Genomic DNA, 23319 nt, shown 5'->3' with positions numbered 1-23319 from the left:
AAAGAGAAGGAAAAAAAAAAAGGCAAACATAAACAGGACCAACCTTTTTCAAAGGTCAGGTGCAATTTCGATTCTGCAATTTTTAGTTGGCCAACTTGAGATACTTCAAAGAGGTATTACGGTGAGACTGAGGAAACCAGCACTCCCAGAAAGTCAGAGCTTTGCAAGTGTCATGGAAAACAGACCCAAGATGAGTAGTTCCTTTTGAAGGTTTTGGCCAAGGAATTTTTCCAGTAAAACTACATTCCATAAACATGGAGCAACACTTTAGGCAGACAACAACAAATGAGGAACACCGTGGAGTTGATTTTTGAAAGAGACCTGTATATTCAGAAAGTGGGACAGGGAGGAAGTCTGGTAGAGGTACGTGATCGGATGCCAGGATAAACAGCAGGTAGATGACAATATATTCATCACACTGGAATTGAGAGAGTAAAAAGAAATTCATGGCTGGTATGGACCTTATCAGCCAACTCTCTTGGTCTGCCTATTTCGAGCAGAGGGGGAATCAACAGAAGAGAAGAAGTCTTGGTGAGTGGTTGCTGGAGGAGGGAGGAGGATTTGCTTGGTATGCAGAGGTAGAGAGGGGAGAGGTGGAGAATGAGAATATGCTCCAAGGCGGTACAGCTGATATGGGGGGGTGGTGAAGAGGAGGGAATATCTGCTGGAGAAGAATTCACCCTGCCTGCATTGCTGCAGTTTCTGGGCTCTTGCAGGTCTTTCTTGCTCACTGGAAGCATTTTCCAGAGGCAGGCTGTGTAGGAGAGGAGCAGCCTGCCTGCTCTTTCACAGGAGAAGCAGTTGGGTGGCTAGCAAGGGAGCTAGAGGAAACCCTCTCCTCTGCATCGCTCCTCCTGTTTGGCAGCAGGCTTCCACTCTAAAAAAGCCCCACCTGGAGCTTCTTGACTAAAATGACATTTCCACTGAGACACATCAGCTCTGCAGTGTCTCTATAGTGCAGTGCAGACAGAGTGGGGGGAAAAAAAGAGTGCAAGGAAGAAGAAATAGAAATGGAAAGCTTCAGTTGTCACAGAAAGTTGATTGCTGAGAGACAGAAAATTCCAGTCAGGGACTTGTCCAGTTCATGAATATCTGTTTATACTGTAAACTGTTCCACTGCTGGTTTATTGTGGAATGTCTGGCAGGGATTATTGTGTTATTATTGTGCTGGTTTTGGTTGGGTTTGGGTTTTGTTTTCTTTTGGAAAAAAAAAAAATAAATTGATACTCCTAAATCTTCTGATACGAAAGAATAATAATTTTGGATTAAAAGCTATGGGCATCATGCTTTCTGTTTCAGACACACAGAGCAACTAATGTACTGTATGAAGTAATTGATGTCGTTTACGCTCAGTTCTGGCTTTGAGTGAGGGATGATACATGCAAATCGCATATTCCGCCTTCTTTACTTTTGAGGTTGCTAATTAGGCACCAGTACAGATGAAATTATGCAGCCAGCTAAGTGTGTGTGTCGGTCGCACCTGCAGTGATGTGGTAGGTCACCGTTAAAGCTGGGCTAGTGACCAAATTCACTGCCCATCCATGCCGTTTTCTCTGCGGGACCTTTGCTGTGGTTCTGAGATGCCCAGGCTTGTGGTATCTGGAGGAGAGAAGAAAATGTCATGTGCACCTGTTCTCCAGGTCAAAGGCTGCACATACCCAGATGCTATGGAGATGGATCTCAGCTCTATGCTGGACTCAGTGCCATCACTTGCCCTTGCAGCAGCAGTATGGGATTGCCACTTGTAAGGCCAGATAGTCCTGCACTGTACCAGGGATGCTGGTTGCCATGGGGCTTAATTCAGTTTGCTTGGATAAGGAGATGGGAGAGGTAGAGGCAGATAGGTTCACCAGCTTCTGCAGGGGGCATCTCCCAGGAACACTTGCCACTCTACTGTAGCCTAAATTTTCCCTGTGCATCAGCCAGAACCCCAGCTTTCCTGAGGCTTCAGGAAGAGTCACCAGGAAAAGGATGGCTTTGCTGTACCTAGTGGCTGTCTTGGCAATGATGGCTTGGGGACTGTATTAAAAAAAAAGAAACATTTTAACTGTCAGTGAATAAAATGCATCCTGCAGAGTACTTCCTGCAGCGTGTCAAGCTGCAGTCAGCCCTGGAGTCAAGACCCAGATTATCAGTTAGTGCATATTGCTCTGTAGAACCACATCCTTGTTATGCAGTATTTATAAGATTCGATAACATGCATTTAAAAACATATTGGGAAATCTGTGGTGTTCTGCAAGTTTGGGCAATGTGTCTCTTCTGAAGGAACCCACTACAGGTGTAGGACCATTTCGAAGGGTATTTATTTTCTCCTTGGTACATGAAGTTACAGTAGACTTTAGCTTACTTCCAGTGGACTGATATTGCTTGTAAGGAAAATAAATCTGCCTACAAAATGATTTTTTTCTTTTTTTTACATATAAGTACCAAAATAGATAAGCAAGGCAATGATTACTGTTATCAGCCAGTAAGCTGATACAAGAGACAGGTTATACAACTTCCCTGAAGTCTTACAGCTAGTCACGGCCAGGTTGTCCTGTGCCCTAACCATCATGTCTGTTTGCCTCACTAGACTAGAGACTGAAATAATGCAATGAATATTCATTGACTTCAAGGAGCCTGGAGAATTTCATGTTCCCATGCACAGTCCCATACTGCTGTGTTTGAAATAGTGCTGCCAAGAGCTATTCTGTTCTGTCTTGTTGGATTTGGGTTGTTTTTTTTTTATTTTTGCAAAATCTAACTTTGACATGAAACAGCGATGAAAAAACCCTCTCTCAAAACCAGATCAAACCCCTTTTTGCCCATTTCATCACTATGGTATTGGAGTCCTGTTGAAAAGAAAATAAATAGTGAAGCCCTCACATGAAGACTGTGAAGGCATGAACCTTCAGCTGAGATGGGAATGTTTGCATGCGGTTCAGAGTGACACCAGCAGTAGGGCTGTGTAGGGATTTACAGTGTGTTTGGATAACATAGGAAAGTAAGTTTATCTAAACACTTTATGTTATCACTGTGTTATCCGAACACTTTGTTAGTGAGACTGGGAGATTAGGATGTGTGTTAGCCCACCACTACTTAAATATATTTACACTCTTCCTGTGGTTTAATTTTAGGAACTTGGGTATAGATTTAGTAGCTGGAGTTGCACTAAGGGTATAGGAAATACTTTTAGCTTATTCCTGTCATAATACTCACTGAATGCTTTAGCAGAGGAGTTCTGCCACCTGAAATGTCTTCCTCTCTTTTGACCTCTTTTTTGAACTGTATTTATTATATTTATTATCCAACTTTTTTTTTGGTTGGTTGGTTGTGGTTTTTTTTTCTTTTCTAAATTTACCATTGAGAACCACTGTCTTTAGGGACTTCACACTGCAGGATACTGGCTATTCTTGGCTTGTGAAGAGTTCATCTAAGGCCAGTGGAGTCTATATTCATATGCTGGTGTGGTTTGACTGACTGACAAAAAATGTGATGTTTGAAAGTGAACAGGAGTAAGTCCATTGTGCCTAAATTAGCAGCGAGGCACTGGACAACACAACCAACCCCTTCCAATGACTGTACCCACTGGCTAGGAGTGCCTGGTCCCTTCTGGGAGAGAAGGTCACTTCCTCTGAGCCCGTCATTGTGGCCAGCAGACCACCAGCTTACACTTTACCAGCAAATGTGACAGGAGGGCATGGAGGTTGTGCTCAGGGAAGTACTGGCTGTTCCTCAGGTTCCAGCCACAGACCACAGGAGCAGCTATTTTGATGCATTTATGCACTAGCAGTGCTGTTAGGATCCCGCTTTTACATAGTTCATAGGGTGAGTGCAGCCTGGTTAGCTCACATCAGAATATAGGTTGATCAGACTACAGCTCCATCCATCCAGTATCATGTGTTGGCCAGTGGGCAGACACAACTATTTGGGTAAAAATGTAACACTGGTTTAAGCATGTGGGGAATGCTGTATGCATTATGTATCCTACCTGCATTCGTGTGGTTCAGGGAGGTCCTGAACCACAAGCTGCAATTTTATGCTTAATGGTCCTCGCAAGATTTTTCTTCCATGAATTTACCTTTTCAGGATTTTTTAACTCTCCTAAATTCTGGCAGCTACAGCATCCTTTAACAATGACTTCCAAGGGTCAGCTATGTAGATACGAAGAAATACGTATGTTCATTAATTTTGAACCTGCCCCATGATAATTTCACTTACTGTTCCCAGCTTCATCCACTGTGAGAAAAGAGACATTACCAAGTGGTGGGGATAATGATGTTTATTGGTTTGTTCTCTATTACTTTTCTAAAATGTTTTAAAATCTTCTTTGCTTTTTTTGTTCCTCCTGAGCACTTGTATTGGATTAATACAAGTGGTAATAGCTCCATTAAATGTCATCACTGTGCCCCTTCAGGGTGTTTCTTCTTTGATATATTTATCAGCACTCAAAAGCTACATTTTTAATGCCTTCTCAATCAATATTGTAAGAACCTTCACTGTTTCCACCCAATTTCTATTTTGACTGCCAGACTAATTTGGTATAATTACATTTTGCCACCTCACTAGTCAGTCTCTTTGTAAAAATCGGGTATGGATAGTGGACAAAACATGTTCCAGAGCTAAACTCTGGGAGTCCACTGGGAACCTCACCCCACTATGAACAGAATATTTATTACTACTTTTGTTTCCTGTCTTTAAACAGCCATTAAGCCACAAGTGGCCTTTTCCTTTTTATCCCTGATAGCTGAGCTTTATGATCTCTTAACAGAGGATCTTGGAGGAGCCTTTTTCAAATTTGTTACCATTCATTTTGGTGATTTAACATCCCTGAGCTTCTTTGCTGGAGGATTGATGAGAGAAATCACTTCAGCTTTCTTGCCATGACCATCTTCTTGGCTTTTTGCTTGTATCCATACTTCTGTAAGTTTGCCTGGGTGGCTGGTGGGGCAATTACTTCCTGCCTGCATATAATTTCTAATCCTCTGCTTGTAGTAGAGCTGCCTTCTGTGATTGGGCCATGCCGCTAATGCTTTGTAATCAGGAGGTACTTTTTATATTGGTATTATCCACTGAATGTGTGGGTCTTAAAATGCAAATGGATAGTCCTCTGATGCTGGAATGGGGATGCTAGAACAGAAGAAACTGATATAATGTACTATTAAGAAGCCTCTTCTCTTGGTTTGAAGTTATCAAGGCTGTCTATAAGCTTGTCTTTCATGCATAAGAAGAAGCCTTACTTAGCAGTATTCATTTTTAAAACTCCCTACCAGCAGTTGACATAGCAGCTGACTTGCCTTCAGAACATATAAGTATCAGGCTCTCCAGCGAAACAATCCTCTGTTGTAACGCTGCTCAGCTATTCTCCGTCTTCATCTCACTTCCTGGTAATGTCAAAATCTCTCATGAACTATTTTCCTTTTGCCCCAGTCTAATTCCTGGCAGCCTCAGATGATCTCCAGAGCCTCAACGCCCTGGCACAGCCTCAGGAAGACAGGCAAAGCACCGCTGAACCAGGAGAGAGCATTTCTGGCTGCTCTGGAGACCCTACTGTTCCATGCCCTGTATAAATGAGTTCCCAGCCTGTAGTAACTCCAGCTCAGCTCTCAAACAGAAAGCATTTTTCCTAAACAGCAGGCAGCAAACTTATGCTTTTAAAAGTCCCAGTCCCAGAGACAGGATTCAAAACATGTGCATTGAAAGCCTCATCATAAACACAGCTTTGGGTTCCCTGCATATGACTTTTTTTTCTTTCTAAATATGAGAAAGTAGGAGTTGCCTGCTGCTAACATATGAGCTGCTGTGCAGGCATCTGTAAAGGCAGATACAGGTAAGAAATGCAAGATGTGTGAATAGGATAGGGATAAGTTTTGTGGGTAGGACTGTGATATCCTGTATAGGATATATTGCAAATATAGCATATTGGAGTTTGGCCATAATCCAGCAAACTAAACTATTCTTCGACCTGAAAAATTATAGAAGGGAATCTGGAGATCAACAAGTTAAAAACAGATGCCTGATTTTTTTTTTCTGTGACTTGAAAACAAGAGCTTCTGGCTTCTAGCTACATGTCACTAATGTTAATAACAACTGTGCTCCTCCAGTGGCTTAGGAAGCTGTGTTGTTCTCACAGCACCAGACCTTTCAAATGAAGAGAAGCCATCAAGTTGCCATTTAATTTTAGATGTGATATAACAAGATAAGTGCAACTAACAATAAAAGGGAAATGGGTCATGGCAGGAAGATCAAGTGGCTGATTACTGTGTGAGAACTGCAGGTTCAGTCCAAGCCTGAAGAACCCTGCGCCAGGTACAACATCATGGATCTATCTCACAATTAATTAGGAGGGGTGCATTATAGGATGTGAGTAAGCAGTCCTGTTATATATATGTGGGAATATAAATGGAAAAGTGCTGTTCACCTCAATTGACTGTCAACTACCCTGCTGCCTATAGCGTAGCATCATGCCTAGTAATACTCTAAGACCAAGGTGCTGTGCGTAGAAACACACACTGTTGTTTTGCTCTAAGAGGCTCATCCTAAGTGGTTAGCTTATTATCAGATATATTTTAGCATTTCTAGAGGACACCGTGCTGTTCTCTTCCAATGCTTACAGCACCCCACTCTGAAATGCAAGCAGATCTCAAGTATTGCCTGTGATACTTTGGCATATATGGGTAGCACTTGGGTATTTTATTCCTGCACATACTTTCTCTTTCACACCAAATGCAGTTTCAGGGTGAAGAGTTGGCAGAGAGACATGAAAGTCAATGAATAGAAAATGAAGTGCTACAGTTCTGCCTGTGAATGCATAAACAGATAGGTACGCATCCTTGAGCTTTTGTCAGTTACACTAATACTGCACAGGTGCTAGCAGCCCCATGCTGCATTAATAAGCCTTTAAGTAAAGATTCCTCATCTTCCAGAAAATTTCAGTATCCATCCAATCACCAGTTTTCATCTTAGATGTGATTCAGAAGTATTGCACTGTAGATGTGTGGGCATTTCTGATTCAGATAAAAAATCACTAATTCCAGCTGTGGTTTTATGAAGGAATCACCATTTCTGCATGGATCAGTCAGGGCGTGGGTACATGGGGTTGGGTTTCTGTCTCACGGGCAGGCAGAGATTTCAGGTGTGTGCTAGAGCTCCCCACAGCCTTTGTAGAACACAAGGGGAAGCTTTTATTTTGAAATGCTTTTATGAGCTGCATTAGCATGAAGTTCATTGTTGCCCTATTAACTGTTCCAGAACCAGTCTGTAGACTGAGGCCGAAATACTAATTAGCATTCTTGTGTCAAAGCTTAGGCTCCTGTAGCGCGTTTCGTCTGGAAGATTGACGGCCAAAGGGGTTTCCTTATTTGAATGGCACTTTTTTGAAAACAAACCGTGAGTGTCAAGGCAGTCACCGAGCAGGAGACAGTAATTATAAAAGTATGCAGTGAGGATGCATGCACAACTTCAAGCACAGGAGCCTTCAAACGAGCACTGCAAGACCAGCTAACTCTTGTTGTTTCTTGTTATATTTGACTACTATGAAAGGGCTGGACTGGAGCCAAAGAATTCAGCCCCGGCACAGGCAGCATTCGGCAGTGCCGAGTCTTTGCAACGGAGGCTCCTCATTCTGCCCTTTGCGACCACTGAGGTGTGCTGCTGGGGAAGCTGGGAGTGCAGCTCTGCCCTTACTCTCTGGCAGAGGACGTAGAAAGACAGGCAGCCCCAGGAGCACTCTCTGTTACAAGCATATAACTGGGCTTGTTGAGCCCTTGATGGACTTGTTTCCTAGTCTATACCTTACTCAGGCTCATACTTTGGTTTTTGTTTCTTTAGGCTGCCTTTTGAAGCATTAAATTGCTAGCAGACTGCTTCTTAGTCTGGAAATACCTATTGCAAGGAAGAATGCAGAATCACATTAGAGGAAAAAGTCAATGTGATTTCCAACAGAAAAAGAAATCCCTATGAAAATTTAAACAGATTGCTATGAAATGTTAATAATTGCTTTTCCCACTAGCAATAGCATTTTGTAACTAGAATTAGATCAAAGGACTGTAGATTAATCAAATAAGAGTTTCCCTGCATGGTGGTAACATCTCTGGATAAATACTGTGCACATCATTGACACTCAGGAGTCTCTGGGATATTTATTCTTCAAGAGACAGCATCTGAGTGACTGACACTGACTTGGCAAGTTGGGGTGGGAATGGAAACCTTCCCTCCTGCTCAGGCTCTTTCCGCTTGCACCTGTGCAGCAATCCTGCCTCTCCGCTCTGCACAGCAAGGCAGGGAGGAAGCTGGTCATTCCTGCTCCAGGGCTGCCAGTGACCAGCCCTATTTGGGAGTATAGTTGGTAGTTTAATACCACCTCTTTTGTCTTGAGTTTGAAGTCCCTGCTGGGAGACCCAGAGAAGACCGTATAGCCACTCCTGGAGCACACACCAGCAACCACAGGACTTTAGAGTGCTGTGGATAGTAATAGCAGGTTTCTAGCACCCAGAATTATATTCCTCCATTTTATGGCACTGCAAAAGTCCCATGTTGATTAGGAATATAATTCATAAGGTGTAATGAGAATAGATTGTATCACAGTAAAACCCTGCCCTAAGGGGTTTGCACAGAGTAAAGTTTTAATGAGTAATTGTGAATGAGGCAACTGCCCTCTCCCCCCTCATGTTTAGGTGGCTCCCTCTGCTCTTTTCTTGCCTAGCTGGACCCTGCCCTTTGCAAACAGACAGGTCCCAGGCAATGCCACCCCACAGCCCTTGCCCTGGCGCTCAGCCTCATCCAGGCTGGGGGTGGGAGGAAAGCTCTGTCATAGAAAGGTGTGTCGTGACATGTTGTAGGACAGGACACAGCAATGTCACTGCAGGTAGATGTCCAGGTGGATTCTGGGGAGGTCCGTGTCCCCCATGGGTTGGGATGAGCATCGAGCCCCTTCCTCCTGGCTTGCAGCCACTCCAGCAGCACTGTTGGCTCCCCATCTCCTAGCTTGACTCTGGCCTTATGGAAAGGGGCACAGGTTTGGGAGGTGGCAGCATGGCTCCTGAGCTGTGCAGGATCCATCCTGGCCAGGCATCCTGCTGCCTCACCTCTGCCTTCCCCTCCCCTCCTGCCTGCATTTGGGTTTTGGCAGGAGCCTGTTCAGCCGGGGGGATGAAAGAGCTGTCTTAGTCACCATCATTTCCAGTTTTGTGATACTGTGAGGTTGAACTCCAGGGCTGTGAATTACTTCCCATGGGGCAGCAGTGCTCATATCAGAAACTGTCTTGATCATGAAACTCTGCTCCCTTAGCAGTCAGTTTATGCTAGAGGTGTATTATCAAAAATATTGCTATTTTTAAAAGTAATGGAAAATTATTTGCCAGGGATACTGGGAGGGCATTTTCAGTATATTTTTACTCATATTTGGTGCCCACTTGCTGATAAAAATGGCAATGTTATGCTTCCATTTGATTAACTATAGAAATGGCATGTTTTGCAAACTAGGTTGTTGATATGTAAGTCAATGAAAACAGATGCCCCTCTGTTAAAAAAAAAAAAAAAAGGCAAGAGATGTCATGGTGAAGAACAGAGAAAGTTTCCATCCTCTTTCTCTCTTCCAGGCTGTGACACATTCCCAGTAACACTAGTGTTAGGGACTCCTGGGTTTTGTTTACTGCTGAGTGCCTGCTGCTAGGCGTTGCTCATTTTTTTTTTCATCCCAAGGGCTTCATTTGTACCAGTGCTTGTTGTACGCTGTGCTTCTGGGGATTCAGGCAGTAAATGGACTGTTCTTGGCAAACAGGGGTATGATTTTTAGAGAAACAGCAAGGGCATCTCCTCCAGAGATGAGTCAACAGCTGGGCGGCTTGGAGGAGAGGAGGAAAAGGTTTTCTGCCGCCCTGCATTCTCTAAAACAGGCATTCCTGAGTGTCTTCAACTCTCTCCTTTGCTTGCCAAAGCTTACCTTCCATGCGGGGTGAGGTCGGTCAGCCCGGGGGCCGCTGGGGCTGGCGGGGCTGGGACAGGCTGGCTGTCCCGCTCTGGCAGGCTGCACTTCCACAGGCTGGACTCGGAGCGATTGGCCCGTGCGGATCATGTGGGAGAAGCAGGAATCCTGAGTTGTAGCTTTTGGCACTCCTTTTTTCTTTTAAAGCGCTTGCTCTTTTCGGCTCCCCAGGGCTTGTTGCCTCTCTCCTTTCATTACCCTGATTATAATCTGGAGTAGCCACAGCAGAGACCGACGCAGTGATTTTAAAGGAGCAGAGATGTTTACGCAGGTGCCCAGGACTTCTGGCGCTAGCTGTTACTACCTAAACTCGGTGTCACCTGAGGGCCAGGAGATGTATTTGCGATTCGATCAAACCGCCAGGCGCCCTCCCTACAGGATGAGCAGGATTCTCGCCCGTCACCAGCTACTGACGAAAATTCAGCAAGGTGAGTTCCTGGCAGAAGCTCTCCTTCGCCTGGAGCTGTCGCAGGGTCTACAGGTCCCCTCTTTCTTATGAAAACAGGTTTTAATGCCTCATATATCAGGCTGTTTTCCTGTCCCTGTTCTGAACTAACCTGGCTAGAGTCCAAGTTTGAAATAGTCATTCATACCTTTGTGCTTCTATACATGTACGCATATACTGGGAACCAAGAGACAAACACTAGTGCATGATTAGCTATTTAACTAAATTATCTTTTAATCATAAACTATGTGGTAGCTTAGGTGCTGAAGTTCGTCTGTTCTGACTGGCAGAGCACTTACTGGCATCAGTACATCTGCTCCCATTGCTACAGGTAAAACCTGCCCCTCGTAACACACAGAGGGAGAATAGCTGATCATCCAGTTAAAAACAAAGCAGAAGTGCTGGAGAAGGCAGCTGGAGTAACATCCTCTGGAAACAAGCATGTGTAACTGTCAAAGGATTAGAAAACTTGTCACATGTCCTTAAAAGTAATTGCTGACTTGGCTTTCTGCAGCTGCTTGTGCAGTTATCTAGGCAGTCATTACACATGTATTGATTTTGTTTTTCTCAATATCTACAGCACTAAAGCTAAATGCAGCTTGGCCTCAGAACAAATCCTTTGGCCTGTGTGTGCAATTTCAAATCATCTTCTGACTCATTAATGCAAAGATTAAAAAAGAAGCTAACTGTACAGGTTTTTCCAGATTAAAAGCAAATCAATACATAGTTTTGTATTGATCATAGTTTTTGCATAGCGTCCTGTTTCCACAAATACCAATTTCCAAAGTGGATGTGGCCCTACATGCAGAAGAAGAGTATGTAGTGTATTTGTTATTAAAAAAAAAAAAAAAAATCCTAAAGATAACAGTCACCTGGACAGCTTGCAAAAAAATGTTTGATTCTGCTAACTAGGGGCAGACATAGAGTTAACATCATTTGCTGTCATATCTGGCAGATATCATGGAAATTGGTGTGAGCTTCTGACCAGTTATATGGAGTAGCTATTTCTGTGTGCTGCTTTCCAGGAAGATTTGTTATATCCATGGATGTCAAACTCTGGCAGAAATACAGGGATATAGTGATGAAACTTTTATTACATTTGTAAAGAAAACAATGCATAATTCTTTGTTCAGCTTTTAGAAAAGATGAAAAAGATAGTTTCTATAGCAATTAGGACAACGCAGTTGTTTGCAAGGCGGTCTCAGGAACTGGTCATGTTTGAAGGATACTGGTCCTCATTGCAGCTCTAATTTCAGGAAGGATATTGTGTCATGCTATGTACCCAGTGTACAGCCTGGATTGAATGGAGAGGAAGGGTGATTTATTTCTCTTCAGGTTTATTTGAAAATGGTTTGGGTGCAATGTTAGTACCAACTTAATGTTCAAGCCACAGCTGTTGATGAGATGGATTAACACACCCCCTCTTACCTGTCATTGTTCTGTTTAATGTTCCCTCTTGTAAATCATAACCCATCGGCTGTCCAGGACAGGTGGGGCTGCCAAAGCAATCCCACAGTGCCGAGGGTTTCAGGAGACTGCATGGTGGGACAGGTAGGAGTGTCTGTGCTGTAGCTGTGCTTCCTGCAGCTTGTTGCATGGATGATCAGTCTGTGGTGAACGACCTCTGCTCCTCTGCTACAGCTTTCCAACGTGTCCCGCACAGGGCTGTGTGGAATGTTGTTTGTATAGCACCTTGATGATGTGATATATGTTACAGTTCAGTATATGAAATATTTGTGTATTTTGATTCACTAAGAATATGTTGTTGCTTCCTTCACTTCTTTTATTGGTGGAAAATGGAACAGAGACCACTTGGTTTAGTATCAGTTCCTTATCGATAATGAAATTATTTGTGCAGATAGACAGATGTCCGCATGTGAGCCCCTCTGTTGTAAAAACATATAGTGCAAAACTATAGGCAAGTTATGCATTTTTTTCTGCAGCCCCAAGTTATATCATAATTTTGATACTGGGTCATTATGTCATCCTCTGAGCTTGCCTTGTTCACACAGTAAGCAGTGTGAGGGTGTGCAAGTCAGTCCCAGCAGGTACTGGCAAAGAACTGTAACATGGGTTGAGGTTTCAGCCTGTGCCTTTAGAGGTGAGTTTACCCCACTGGCATGTGGGATTTGTTACGAATGGAGTTGCCACAGAGCAACATATGAAGAGTGTATTGAAAAATACATCAGGAGATGCAAAGATGATGACTGAAACTTGCTTTCACTCACCTAATTTGGTAAAACATGTAAAATCATTATTTAGTCTCCTTGAATTTGTATGTCCTTCAATCATATATTTTAAAGCCGTTAAGACAGTGTATTTGAACACTGCTACTCCTGTTCTTGTGTTATCACCTCCCCAACCTGCCTGTTTGGATTACATCATATGTTTAGAAAAACATCCAGCCTGCATTTTAATATTGCTGGAATGATGAATCCTGTCTGCTTAATTGCTTTGCTAAAAACAGATCTGCCACATGAAATGCTGTTGCCTTGGGGCTTGTTTGAATACCTGCTCTCTCCTTCTTGTGCAGATATTTTTCAGTTGCTGGTGTTCAGACTGGAGGCACCCACAGTAGGAAACACTGAAGTGTTTCCATCAGGACTATTTCCCCTTAGTGAAAGGAATGATTAAAAAAATCACAGTGTATCCAATTTAGAATGTATAAAGCAGTCAAAGCTTCCACTCCAGGACAGGAGCCTGGTTCACTAATGCAGTGTAATGCAAGGTGTTGCATATACTGCTATCATTTCAGTCATTAACTGTATGTACTACTCTAAACAATGCTAAATTATTCTATCATATTGTGGAATACAGCTTCTCTTCCTCCTCTAAAAACATGTTTGCTGAAGAAGCTTTCCCTTGTATTTTCCTTCGGTGTTAGTTAAAAATAAACTAAATGAATCATTAGAGGATTTATGCTATTTAATCATTTCTAAAAAGAAAACCACCACAAGGGAAATGAAAGGAACTAGATTGTTATTTTAATCAGATCATACTTTGAAAGTCCTAAATATTTGGTTTATGTACACCACCGATTCCTTGAGGCAGAATTATGTGGTGGCCTGTGAATGTGAGTAGTAATTATCTGTCTGATATTAAATAGGTATTTTCAAAATGTGATCTTTTGATGATTCCCTTTCCCCTGTAAGCCCGTTAGTTTCCATGCTGAAGGGGACACATGCCTCAGCATAAAGGAACAGGGTGTAGCATGCTTGGTCTGAGGTATTTATTCAAACTGTGTATGCAGTAACTTTATGAGAATTCATTAATGATTACTCATGTTCTCTTTAAATAAATAAGGTGGTAATTTTCAAGAATTTGTATTACATGAGTCACAAAGTTGTTATTTCTTTCACACTACATAGCTAAACTCAGCGCAGAACAGAAAATATAAGAAGTAGCTGTAGGTAAAAAGTAATGAAGAATTAAGGTCGTACTCTGAAAATGCTAAATTGAAATCACTGACTGTGCGTCATGAGTGTAAGTCAAGGCAAACAAAGCCACATTTGCTCCAGCACAACCAGGCATCCCCAACAGAGAAATGTCCCCATTCCTCTAAGATAGAATTTGACTCTTAGACTGCAATTTCAGTAAGAAAATAATATGAAGAAACAAATGAAAATAAGACAAATTCTTCAGTGAGTAAATCCTGTCCACAGTGAGTAATGCTCTGTGATTTGTTTCAGTTTATGTCCACAGGCAAGAGCAGTTGAAGAGAATTGCTTGATGATAGAGAGATCTCAAAGCAGACTTTAACCGTTCAAGGCAAAATCTCCATTCAGCACTGAGCAGATGTTTTATACTCTTATATGTTGCAAGCTCAATTTTGATCCTTCATGAGTACTGTTACCTCTGTGTCACCTGTATTTGTCTGGTTTGACTGAGCAAGTTACAGAGGCATGCAAGGGACTTGGCAAAAACCTGCATTTCAGATTACTTTAAATTTCAGCTGTTAATCTAAAACAAGATGTAATATACTCCCATATTCAAAAGGAGAACTTGGAAGTCATATAAGTGAAAACATTTCAGTCATAGTCTGCATTAAAAAAGGCCAGATCACATTCTTGATATACACACAGGTGCAGAGTACCTGTCCATCCCTGGAGCTGGGAAACAAGATGCAATTATATAATTAAATACTGTGGTTTTGTTCAGACATACAGGGAGGGCAAAATACAGTTTAGGCAACCTGAACTATAGCATTTCCCACGTTTTGGATATTGGCCACTTCACCTACACATCGTCTGAACCCAGGTAAGTAAAAGATTAACCAAGAAGATCCAGACTTGGTGATAGTGGTACAAACACCCCACTTAGGTCATCTCTGACCAGTGCCAGTGACAAGCTTGTGGGGTAACTCGTGGTAGCAGCAGTTTGTAGTTGCTGCTCAGCACCCTTGTGCCTCCACTTGCGGTGACCTCATGTCTGCGCTCCAGCCCAGGCTCACAGGAGAGGACAGGTCTAGGGCTGGGGTGGCCTGAGACACTGGGAGGAATATTCTCAGCTGCAGAGCTGCCTTGCAGACATCAGCTGAGACATGGTCCATGACCTTCTCCAGCGCCAGACACGTGGCACAGGCATGTATTCACAGCAGAAGAACCTTTGGGTTGGTTAAGCCATAGACTAAGTCTGTGAAAACTGACCTATAGTATCATTAGAAACTAGACCCTACATCATATGAAGCTTCTTTACCATCATCTTTCCTTCCGTACACATTCTCTTTCCTTAGGTCATTATCCCTAAGCTTAAATAGAGTTTTTCAATTAAATTGTAGAATTTATTTAAAAATATTTTTTTCTAACCTGGTACTTAAAATGGTTGAAGTATTTGTGTGAAACCTTCACACAACAAATGTGAACATCCTGAGGGGTATTTATAAACTGAAAGTGCCCTGAGGTGTATTTATTTATAAAAAAAGTAGAATTAAATCATAGAATCACTGAATGGTTTGGGTTGGAAGGGAACTTAAAGCTCATCCATTTCCAACTCCCCTGCCATGGGCAGGGATACCTTCCACTAGACCAAGTTGCTCAAAGCCCGGTCCAACCTGGCCTTGAACACTGCCAAGGATGGGGCAGCCACAACTCCTCTGGGCACCCTGTGCCAGCACCTCACTGCCCTTATAGTGAAGATTTTTTTTCCTAATATCTCATCTACATGCCCTTGTAAAAAGTCTGTCTCCAGATTTCTTGCAACATCAGGGTGACAGATTGCAGTCCAGCTAATTAAAGTTTAGAAAATTGTGCTTCATGGACAGCAGGACATTTGAAAGGGAGAAACCTTCACTGGAGTCACTACCTGGCAAAAAGGTTCGAAAGCTGAAATTATCAAGAAATACCTGTGTGGCATGTATCAATAAATGGCCTGTGTGGTACTGGAGATCAGATTCAACGATAGTGGTTCCTTCTGGACTTACAACTTTACAGCCACTGAGTGTCAGTGACACTTCTGCTGACACATGCAAATTGGATACCAGGAAGGAGATCTTGGTTCTTCTTTTAAGTGAAGAGACTTTTGCTCTCAATTTCACTGAAAGCAGGATTTCAGCCAGGTGAAATCTTGAGACATTTTTGTTTTGAGATTTTTTGTGGTGAAATGAACAGCTGTAGCTGTGCTATGTATCTCCTGTATTGATCACTGAGGAGATTTTTAATTTTCACATTAACCCATTAATTGTATAATTACAGCCAGTAATGTTAAAAGGCATTTAAACCAATTAATGCAAGATATATGCTCAATAAATGAATCATTAGATTAATAATATTTTTTTTAGCTTGAATTTACAAGAAGTGATTAGTCACTGGGGTATATAAATTGCTACATAAAAGTGAAATAGAAATTGCTTACAAAAATGCATTAATTAAGAATCAGTGCATAGCACTTCTGTTATAGGAGACTTTTATGTCTGCATTTATACATAAATCCCTGAAAATTAGGTGCAGTATTTATACCATGAGCACAGTAAAAACATCTGCAGATTTAGGTTCCAGAAAGAGATTAGTTTTCTCTGTAGGTAAGAGACTTTTTTTCTTTTTGATTCAAATGCAAACTGTGAAGTCATTGGTAGCATCTTAACCATAGTCATTATTTTTATCTTACTCAGTTGATACAGTATTCTCAGACTTTTAGTTTCACTTAAACTTATGCAAGCTGTTCTACAGAGGGCATCATATATATAAAAATTAGTGCCTAAGCCTTTAAATGGAAGGGACAGAGAAAACAGGTTCCTTGTACTTGGGTTATTAAACTATTGCCTGTGGTTGGTTTTGTTACACTTTGCAATAGCTGCTTTTGAGGGTAAAATCCTGAATTATATGGCCTGTGGGCTTGATCCAGCATATTCTAGTTGTGTCATTTCTTACTTATTCTTATTTTACAGGTGTTTGAATATGGGATGTCAATAAATCCTTGTCTTCATGCCTTGTAAAATTTTCATATGTTGTATTTTTCACTTTAAAACCTGCTGAGTTTTCCCTTTCAGGTTCAGTTCAACAGGTCAACTGAACATACTAGAGCAAGTCATCACAACACAAATTGCATACCATAATATAGTGAGGGAGAGGAGGGCTTGAGCACCTTGAGCTGGCCTACTTAGACACTGCTGAAGAGCAGACAGCATAATTCAGAAAACTTGGAACCATTATAGTTTAGCTGAAAAGGATGTGTGTGACTCAGTATGAAAACATCTTGTTGCTTTTCATCTCTCATCTGTTACAGGATTGAGTAGGTTAGTTCTGCTGCTAGAAGAAAATCACTCCATAGCACCTCAGACTACATGGGATTTCAACCAACATACACCGGCAGATGAGCCAAAGTTTCTGTCCTTGTGATAAGTTAGGTGAACTCCAAGAAATAACTTAGTTTAAAATAGGGGCTGTGCAGTACGTCTTAAGTAAATATCATCTGCCAAGCATGGAAGCTGCCTTGCTGGAACATGCTGGATGTTTTACTTTCCACTTGAAGTCCTTTGCCAAAGAAGGACTCAGCCTTGCAACTTAGATGAATCTTCCTCTGTGCTAAAGGAGCAAAATAATAAATCCTAATAATGTCAACTAGTATTGTTTTAATGAGGTAGATATTACAGGCCTTTGGCAATAGTTGTGATCTCTTTTAATAGGATTGTAGTTGGAGGAAGGTCTATTTGTGTGAGCAGAGTTTTCTGGATTTGGAAGCAAAGCATTTATATATTTATTGTTGTCTCTTTCATTTAGTCTTAATGGCCTAAAGGGTATATGACTTTTTCTTAATGTGTCACTGCTGTCTTTCATAATTTGTTTATTTTATTGACTGTGTTGTGCTTATTTCTTACTCTCCATCAGATGTGTGGTTTAGGAGTATGGAAAAAAGCAGTAAGTCACCGTGGAATCTCTAATTTTACGTTTTATCCTCTTTAGTCACAAACACATACCCGTCAGCATCCCCCATTTGCCAAACCTGCCATTTTCTGTGATATTTCTCAGCTTCCTTCTTGAAATCCCGTTTGCAGGAAAATACGACACCCTTTCATTAAGGACAGGCATTTCCTTTACTGCCACATGAATCCAGAAGTGAGGGTGATGGCACAGCTTTTACTCTTTAACACTTATCTGCAAGTGAGCTGCTAATTCTGCAACCCCCTCAACCCATGCTGACCCCTGTGATTTTTCTGTAGATCTCTAGCAACTTTTTTGCCTTCCTTACTACATGCATCCTTTGGGCTGCTGCTTCAGTGTGCATTATCCACATTATCCAGAAGTTCTTGCTTGCAGATGTAAGGTGTTAACATATCACGTTCCTGTGTTGGTATGAGGCTTATGGCTGTAAAATATCAATATGAGTCTGAGTGGGCCTGTCTGTACTGCTAAACAAAAGAGATTGCAGGTGAACTGGAGTACCCTCTGCTCTGTTGAGCAGAGGACTCCCTGGCTCTTTTTTGGCCTTCTCCAGCTAGCTCAACTCAGAGGAAGTTTATGGGAGAGAGGACTAGTCCTAGGTGGTGCAGACATGTGAGAATCAGGCTGTCTTTCATTTAGTTGTGTAAATATAACCATTCTTGCCACTGCCACAGAAGATGCAAAACGAAGAGAAACCTTGCTCCAAGTTCTAAAGATACAAGGTTAATGTTTCTGTAGTATTTACCTCAAAAAAAGTAAAAATTCCTTGCTGTAATATAATTTTTAATGCTTGAAGTTTCTGAAGAAAGTATGCAAAAGTAAATGTAACCTGTCATGAACTGCCTTTCCTTTCCTGCATAAATGCAGAAGTAAATTCTTTCAAAAAGCTGACTCCTGAAACCTTTTCCATTATTTCATATAGACAGTTCACATTAGCTAACCACAGCCTCATCCTTCTTCTTTTGAAATCAATATCCCAAATGTGTGTAAAATCAGAACCTGTGGAGACTTCTCCAATCAGTAAGATCATATTGCTTGTCCCAGTAATGGCAGCATCATGGAGCATCCTTCCGAAGGACCTAAGATTTGAAAAGGAGCCAAAGATATGACTCTTGATTTGAGAAGGAAGTTGTTAATGTGCAAATGGTACAAGTGTAAGGCTCATGTGAAAGTCACAGACCTTTTGCATCCCTTTAGCTTCAGGAAGTGGTAGAATGGTTAGTTTTTCCTAGTCTTCAACTGGTATGGGAGTGGGAGTCTGGACAGGACAAGACTCTCCGAGCCACACAATGTGGCTTTTTCATAATATATTTGGCAAACTCAAATGTTCTGTGGGATGAATCTAAGTTTTGTGTCTTTAATTGCGTTTGATGGCAGCAGCTGAATATATCTAATCATTCTGCAACTTCAGAGATAATGGCTTTCTCTTCCTGCAAACATTTATGTGAGAGGGATAATGTAAAATCCCGAAGTTAATGCTTGGCACAGACAGTTAGGCAGTAAGTTCTTGGCTTTTATTTTTTCCCTTTAAATTTTTACAGCTACTTGTATGCATATTTTTGAGTACTTTTTAAAACTGACAATCTGTGAACTTCACTTCATTAAAAACATGACATCTGCTAGGTCTTATCAAGAGTTAAAAGGAGTTTATTTTCTTTTAAATTCAGCAAGCATTGGACTATATCTGTTTTAAAAGCCCTTTCCAAATTAACAGGCTGAGGTATTCAGAATACTTTGTCCAAAACCACTTTATCATTCCAACTGCTGATTCTGCATTAAAACCAGACACCCGTGCCAAAACTTGAGCTGCTGCAGCAAAAGCTGCATTTCATACCACTGCCTGAGCGGTGTAGCCTAGGTGAAATAATACTGGTGCTGGTTCATGGCCAGGGTTGTTATATCTTCATCCAGTGCTTCACACCAAAAGCTAGAGCTGTCTTTATCCTGCCAATGGCCTTTCAGACGCTATGTGAGTAGTGCTACCTAAAGAAATGCATGGCTGCAGTTCATCTCTGAATGAGCCATCTCTGAGGGCTGCCATCCCTCCCCAGCAGCTCATGGCCCTGACATCCTCATCAAGGGACATGGGCACCAGTGGAAGGTGGTGGGGTGCCCTTGCACTTCCACATGGGGAATGAGGTTTTGTCTGTTCAGACGAAGAATGATCTATTCACCAGCAGTTTCTGAAGGAAGAAGAAAATTTCCGGTGACATTTTAATTCTCTTTTATGTGGAGTTATTTTTTGATGGTGCTGCTGCCAGTTGTATCAAACACTTTGTGTCTTTTGAGTTTTCACTGAACTGCATAACAAGTGTTTCAGCTCCCTGATGCATAATGGCAGTGCTATTTGCTGAAAGTCTTATTATTTCAAGTGGCCTCTTATCTTGAGATCAATTTGTTAGTTCTGGCCTGTGAAGTTTAAGAGGAAACAAATGCAGTTGCTAAAAAAAAAACAAAAGAATTATTTTTTTTTCCAGTAATACTTATTTTCTCTAATATCAGGATCTGAAAGTCTATTTTAAGACTGGAAAAGCAGATGATCCATATTTCAAGGCTGTGATCTGGCTTGTGACATCCACAGCTGAGTTGTTAAACTGGGTGAGAGAACTGGACTATTGTTGAGGAAAATTTAGGACATTTGCCCTTATTTAGATTATCTTTTTAGTCTGAGAGGACAAACCACTTTGCACCTCAGGTGCTCACAGAAAGTCAACAGCAGTGAGAGCTGTGAGGAGGGGTCACTTAAGTTCCTTCAATTATGTAGTCATTCAACTGATTTATATATAAATTAAGATTTGAAAAAGTATGGAAACCAGTAGTTTTGCCCTGTGCAACTATCACGTCATGATCATCATAGTATTTTGGACTAGTCGTTCCCTGACATCAGAGGCTTTGATTCAAACCAGTTATTATTTCATAAGTAAGCACACAGCAAGTTATTCAAGAAATCATTCACTTACTTGACTTTAGCAAAATAATTATGTGTTAATCAGGAATGGCGTAGACCTTTGAAGCTGAACTGTTCTTAGAAAGTTGCATTTTGGACCACTTCGATAGAAGACTTTTGTTAAGCAAAATGCTGCATTGTTGTTGGACTCTTGCTGGCCACAGGGCCCAGAGCTGTTGAGCAAGCTGAAAGACAGTCTTCACCACTCACCCTGAGAATTACTGGAAGACTGTAGTCTAAACTCCTGGAAGTACCCCATCTTAGGGCTTTCTTGGGGACTAATATAAAACATCTGCATTTTCATTGGAGCTCTACAGAGGCATTTACTCCCCACACTGGCAGGGTCTTCTAATAGCTCCATGGTATTTGCTGACTGATTCTGAGAGCAGAAAGTTTTTTAAAACAGACTGGTGACAATAAATAGAGACTTTAGCTTTTAAAATACAAGTTGAATACAGGTTATATGGAATTTTAAAGATAAGGATGCAAGTGTGTGTGTTTTCTTGTTCAGGAAAACATTTCTGTTATTACAGTGCTTTCTTTCTCCTGAGCACCTGAAGCTGGCAGTTAACAATATTTTGGTCTAAACTATTGCTATGCAGTTTATTCGGTAATAAACATGAAAAAAACAGGAAAACCATGAAAAACTGAAATAATGAAATATTTGTCTTCAGGGAATATTCAGTAGGAATCGCCACAATCCATTTAAAGTAAATCAAAAATGCACCACCCACTTTTTAAAAAAGTATTCCTTATTGACGATGTAACAGCTGGAAAACTATAGCAAGTTTTAATTATCTTCAGAAAACAAAAAGCTCTTGCCAACACATGCTGGTTATTATCAGCAGCTGCTGTATGCTGACATGCTCTTTCAGCTCATATGAGGCTCAGCTGTCTTAAACAATCATTGTAAAATGTAAAATAGATTTATAGTAATGCTCATTTCTTGTTAGATACTTCACTACTGATGTAATTCGTACTGAATTTAGGGTTGTGTCTTTGTTTAAGCTGTAATAAAATGACATAAAATGACGATTAATGTTTCACATAAGAGGTGTGAATAGCATTCAACAGGAATTTAAAATATTGAACTGTGGTGCTTTTTTAACAATTCTTTAAAAAGAATCAAATTTATTGTTTTCATGGGTTTAACATTTGTATAAATGTAAAATTTGACTTTCTGCCTTTGAGTGACAATTACTACAACTTTATCACAATGAAAAAGTTAAAAATAATTTACTGATTTAAACCAAAGTCTTTATCTTTTGCATGCCGCCCTTCTACTGGCCGGCATAGTAGAAGGGTAAAGTAAAGGTCTCTCCATAAGGTCTCCATAAAGGAGACCTTTATGTCAGCGGCTGTTTTCAAATTAGATGCTGCAATTGTGTTTATTGCATAATTTAGTAGAGCTTGGGTTTTTAATGACATTAATGTACCCTTCAGAATCTTGAGATGCCAAGAAATACATGCAACATTTATGCTTCAGTGCTCTGTAGAAAGACACATAGGTATGGTAGATTATTTTTCAGTATATCTAGAGCGTGCATCTTCTCTAAACTGGAAAATTTGTGATTAACTCAATTTTCTGTTACCTTCTATTCTCCACCATTTCTTTTAATTTTGCATTGACAAAGTAAATACAAAAGGTATCAAGCAATCTGTAAATTTTTTGTTTAGTCAATGGCACCAATGCAATTTTAGACCCTTTCTTGGTGACATGAGTGATTGGCTGAGATTTGACAGTTTCTAATCTGAAGTTTAACCTGGAAGGAAGTGTTACATTAGCAGACTGGACACTTGACATATTAAGGAGTTCTTCAGTATAGATTAAAAATATGCAGGAGACTCCACATAGTTGTGTTTTACTGAAAAGATTATTGACTTTTGGACTGCAGTTTTCACCCAGTCTGTTCTTTAATCAAATTAGAATCTATTGATGTACAGTTCAAATCCTAGTTTTAAGTAGGACTCAAGTGAAAGTCTCTCCTAGAAAACAGCCAGTGTACATATGGTTACACACTGTCTTCATACCAGCTTTGTAAGGGACGTTTTTCTTTGCTGTCTCAGAGACCCAGAGTTCAGCTCTCTGAACAGATCCAAGCAAACTAAAACACTGTGCTAAAACAAAATAGCTCAAATTTGCAGACAACCTGTGTAGGAGCATCACAGTAGCATCATAAAATGCAAGAAATACATCTGGTTGTAGTTTGGTGTCAGAAAGTTAAGGAGATGAAGCCAGCAATAAGCTCTCCTAGCATTAGCCTTTTCTTCTTAAGATTGAAGAAACCCAGCTCTGCTAGTCTTTCCTCCTGTGTCAAGTGCTTCAGCCTGTTGACCATCTTGATTACCCTCTGCAGTGCTTGCTCTGGTAAGCCCATGACTTTCTTGTGCTGCAAAACCCCAGACTGAACAGAGTAGTCTCACAAGAGTGGATTAGAGAGGAAGTCACTTGCCTTGATCTGCTAGCTACGTCCTTCCTAACACATTAGCCCACTATGAAGGTGGTCTCCTTGGCCACAAGGGCACACTACCTAGTCATGTTCAGTTTGTTGTCCAACATGACCCTGGAGTTCTTTTCTGCAAGGGC

At 41.1% G+C, this 23319-nt stretch overlaps 1 protein-coding gene across 5 annotated transcripts in view; it reads left to right on the top strand.

The window, feature by feature from the left end:
- Positions 1-23319, top strand: part of STARD13 (StAR related lipid transfer domain containing 13) — a 295099-nt gene that overhangs the window by 168068 nt on the left and 103712 nt on the right. Inside the window, exon 1 of one of the 5 annotated variants that reach the window (XM_057410427.1) lies at positions 9744-10392. The exons of the other annotated variants lie outside the window; for them this stretch is intronic. Within the exon in view, the coding sequence (XP_057266410.1) occupies positions 10224-10392 (169 nt within the window). The 5' untranslated portion in view covers positions 9744-10223. Of the gene's footprint in view, positions 1-9743; positions 10393-23319 lie in introns of those variants that run through there. 5 annotated transcript variants of the gene reach the window in all.

The sequence above is a fragment of the Pezoporus wallicus genome, unplaced genomic scaffold (assembly GCF_028554395.1).
Source record: "Pezoporus wallicus isolate ANWC-B61680 ecotype Strahan unplaced genomic scaffold, APGP_CSIRO_Pwel_v1 contig_1876, whole genome shotgun sequence".
NCBI classification, from domain to species: Eukaryota; Metazoa; Chordata; class Aves; order Psittaciformes; family Psittacidae; genus Pezoporus; species Pezoporus wallicus.
This window is presented reverse-complemented; position numbering and strand designations above follow the sequence as displayed.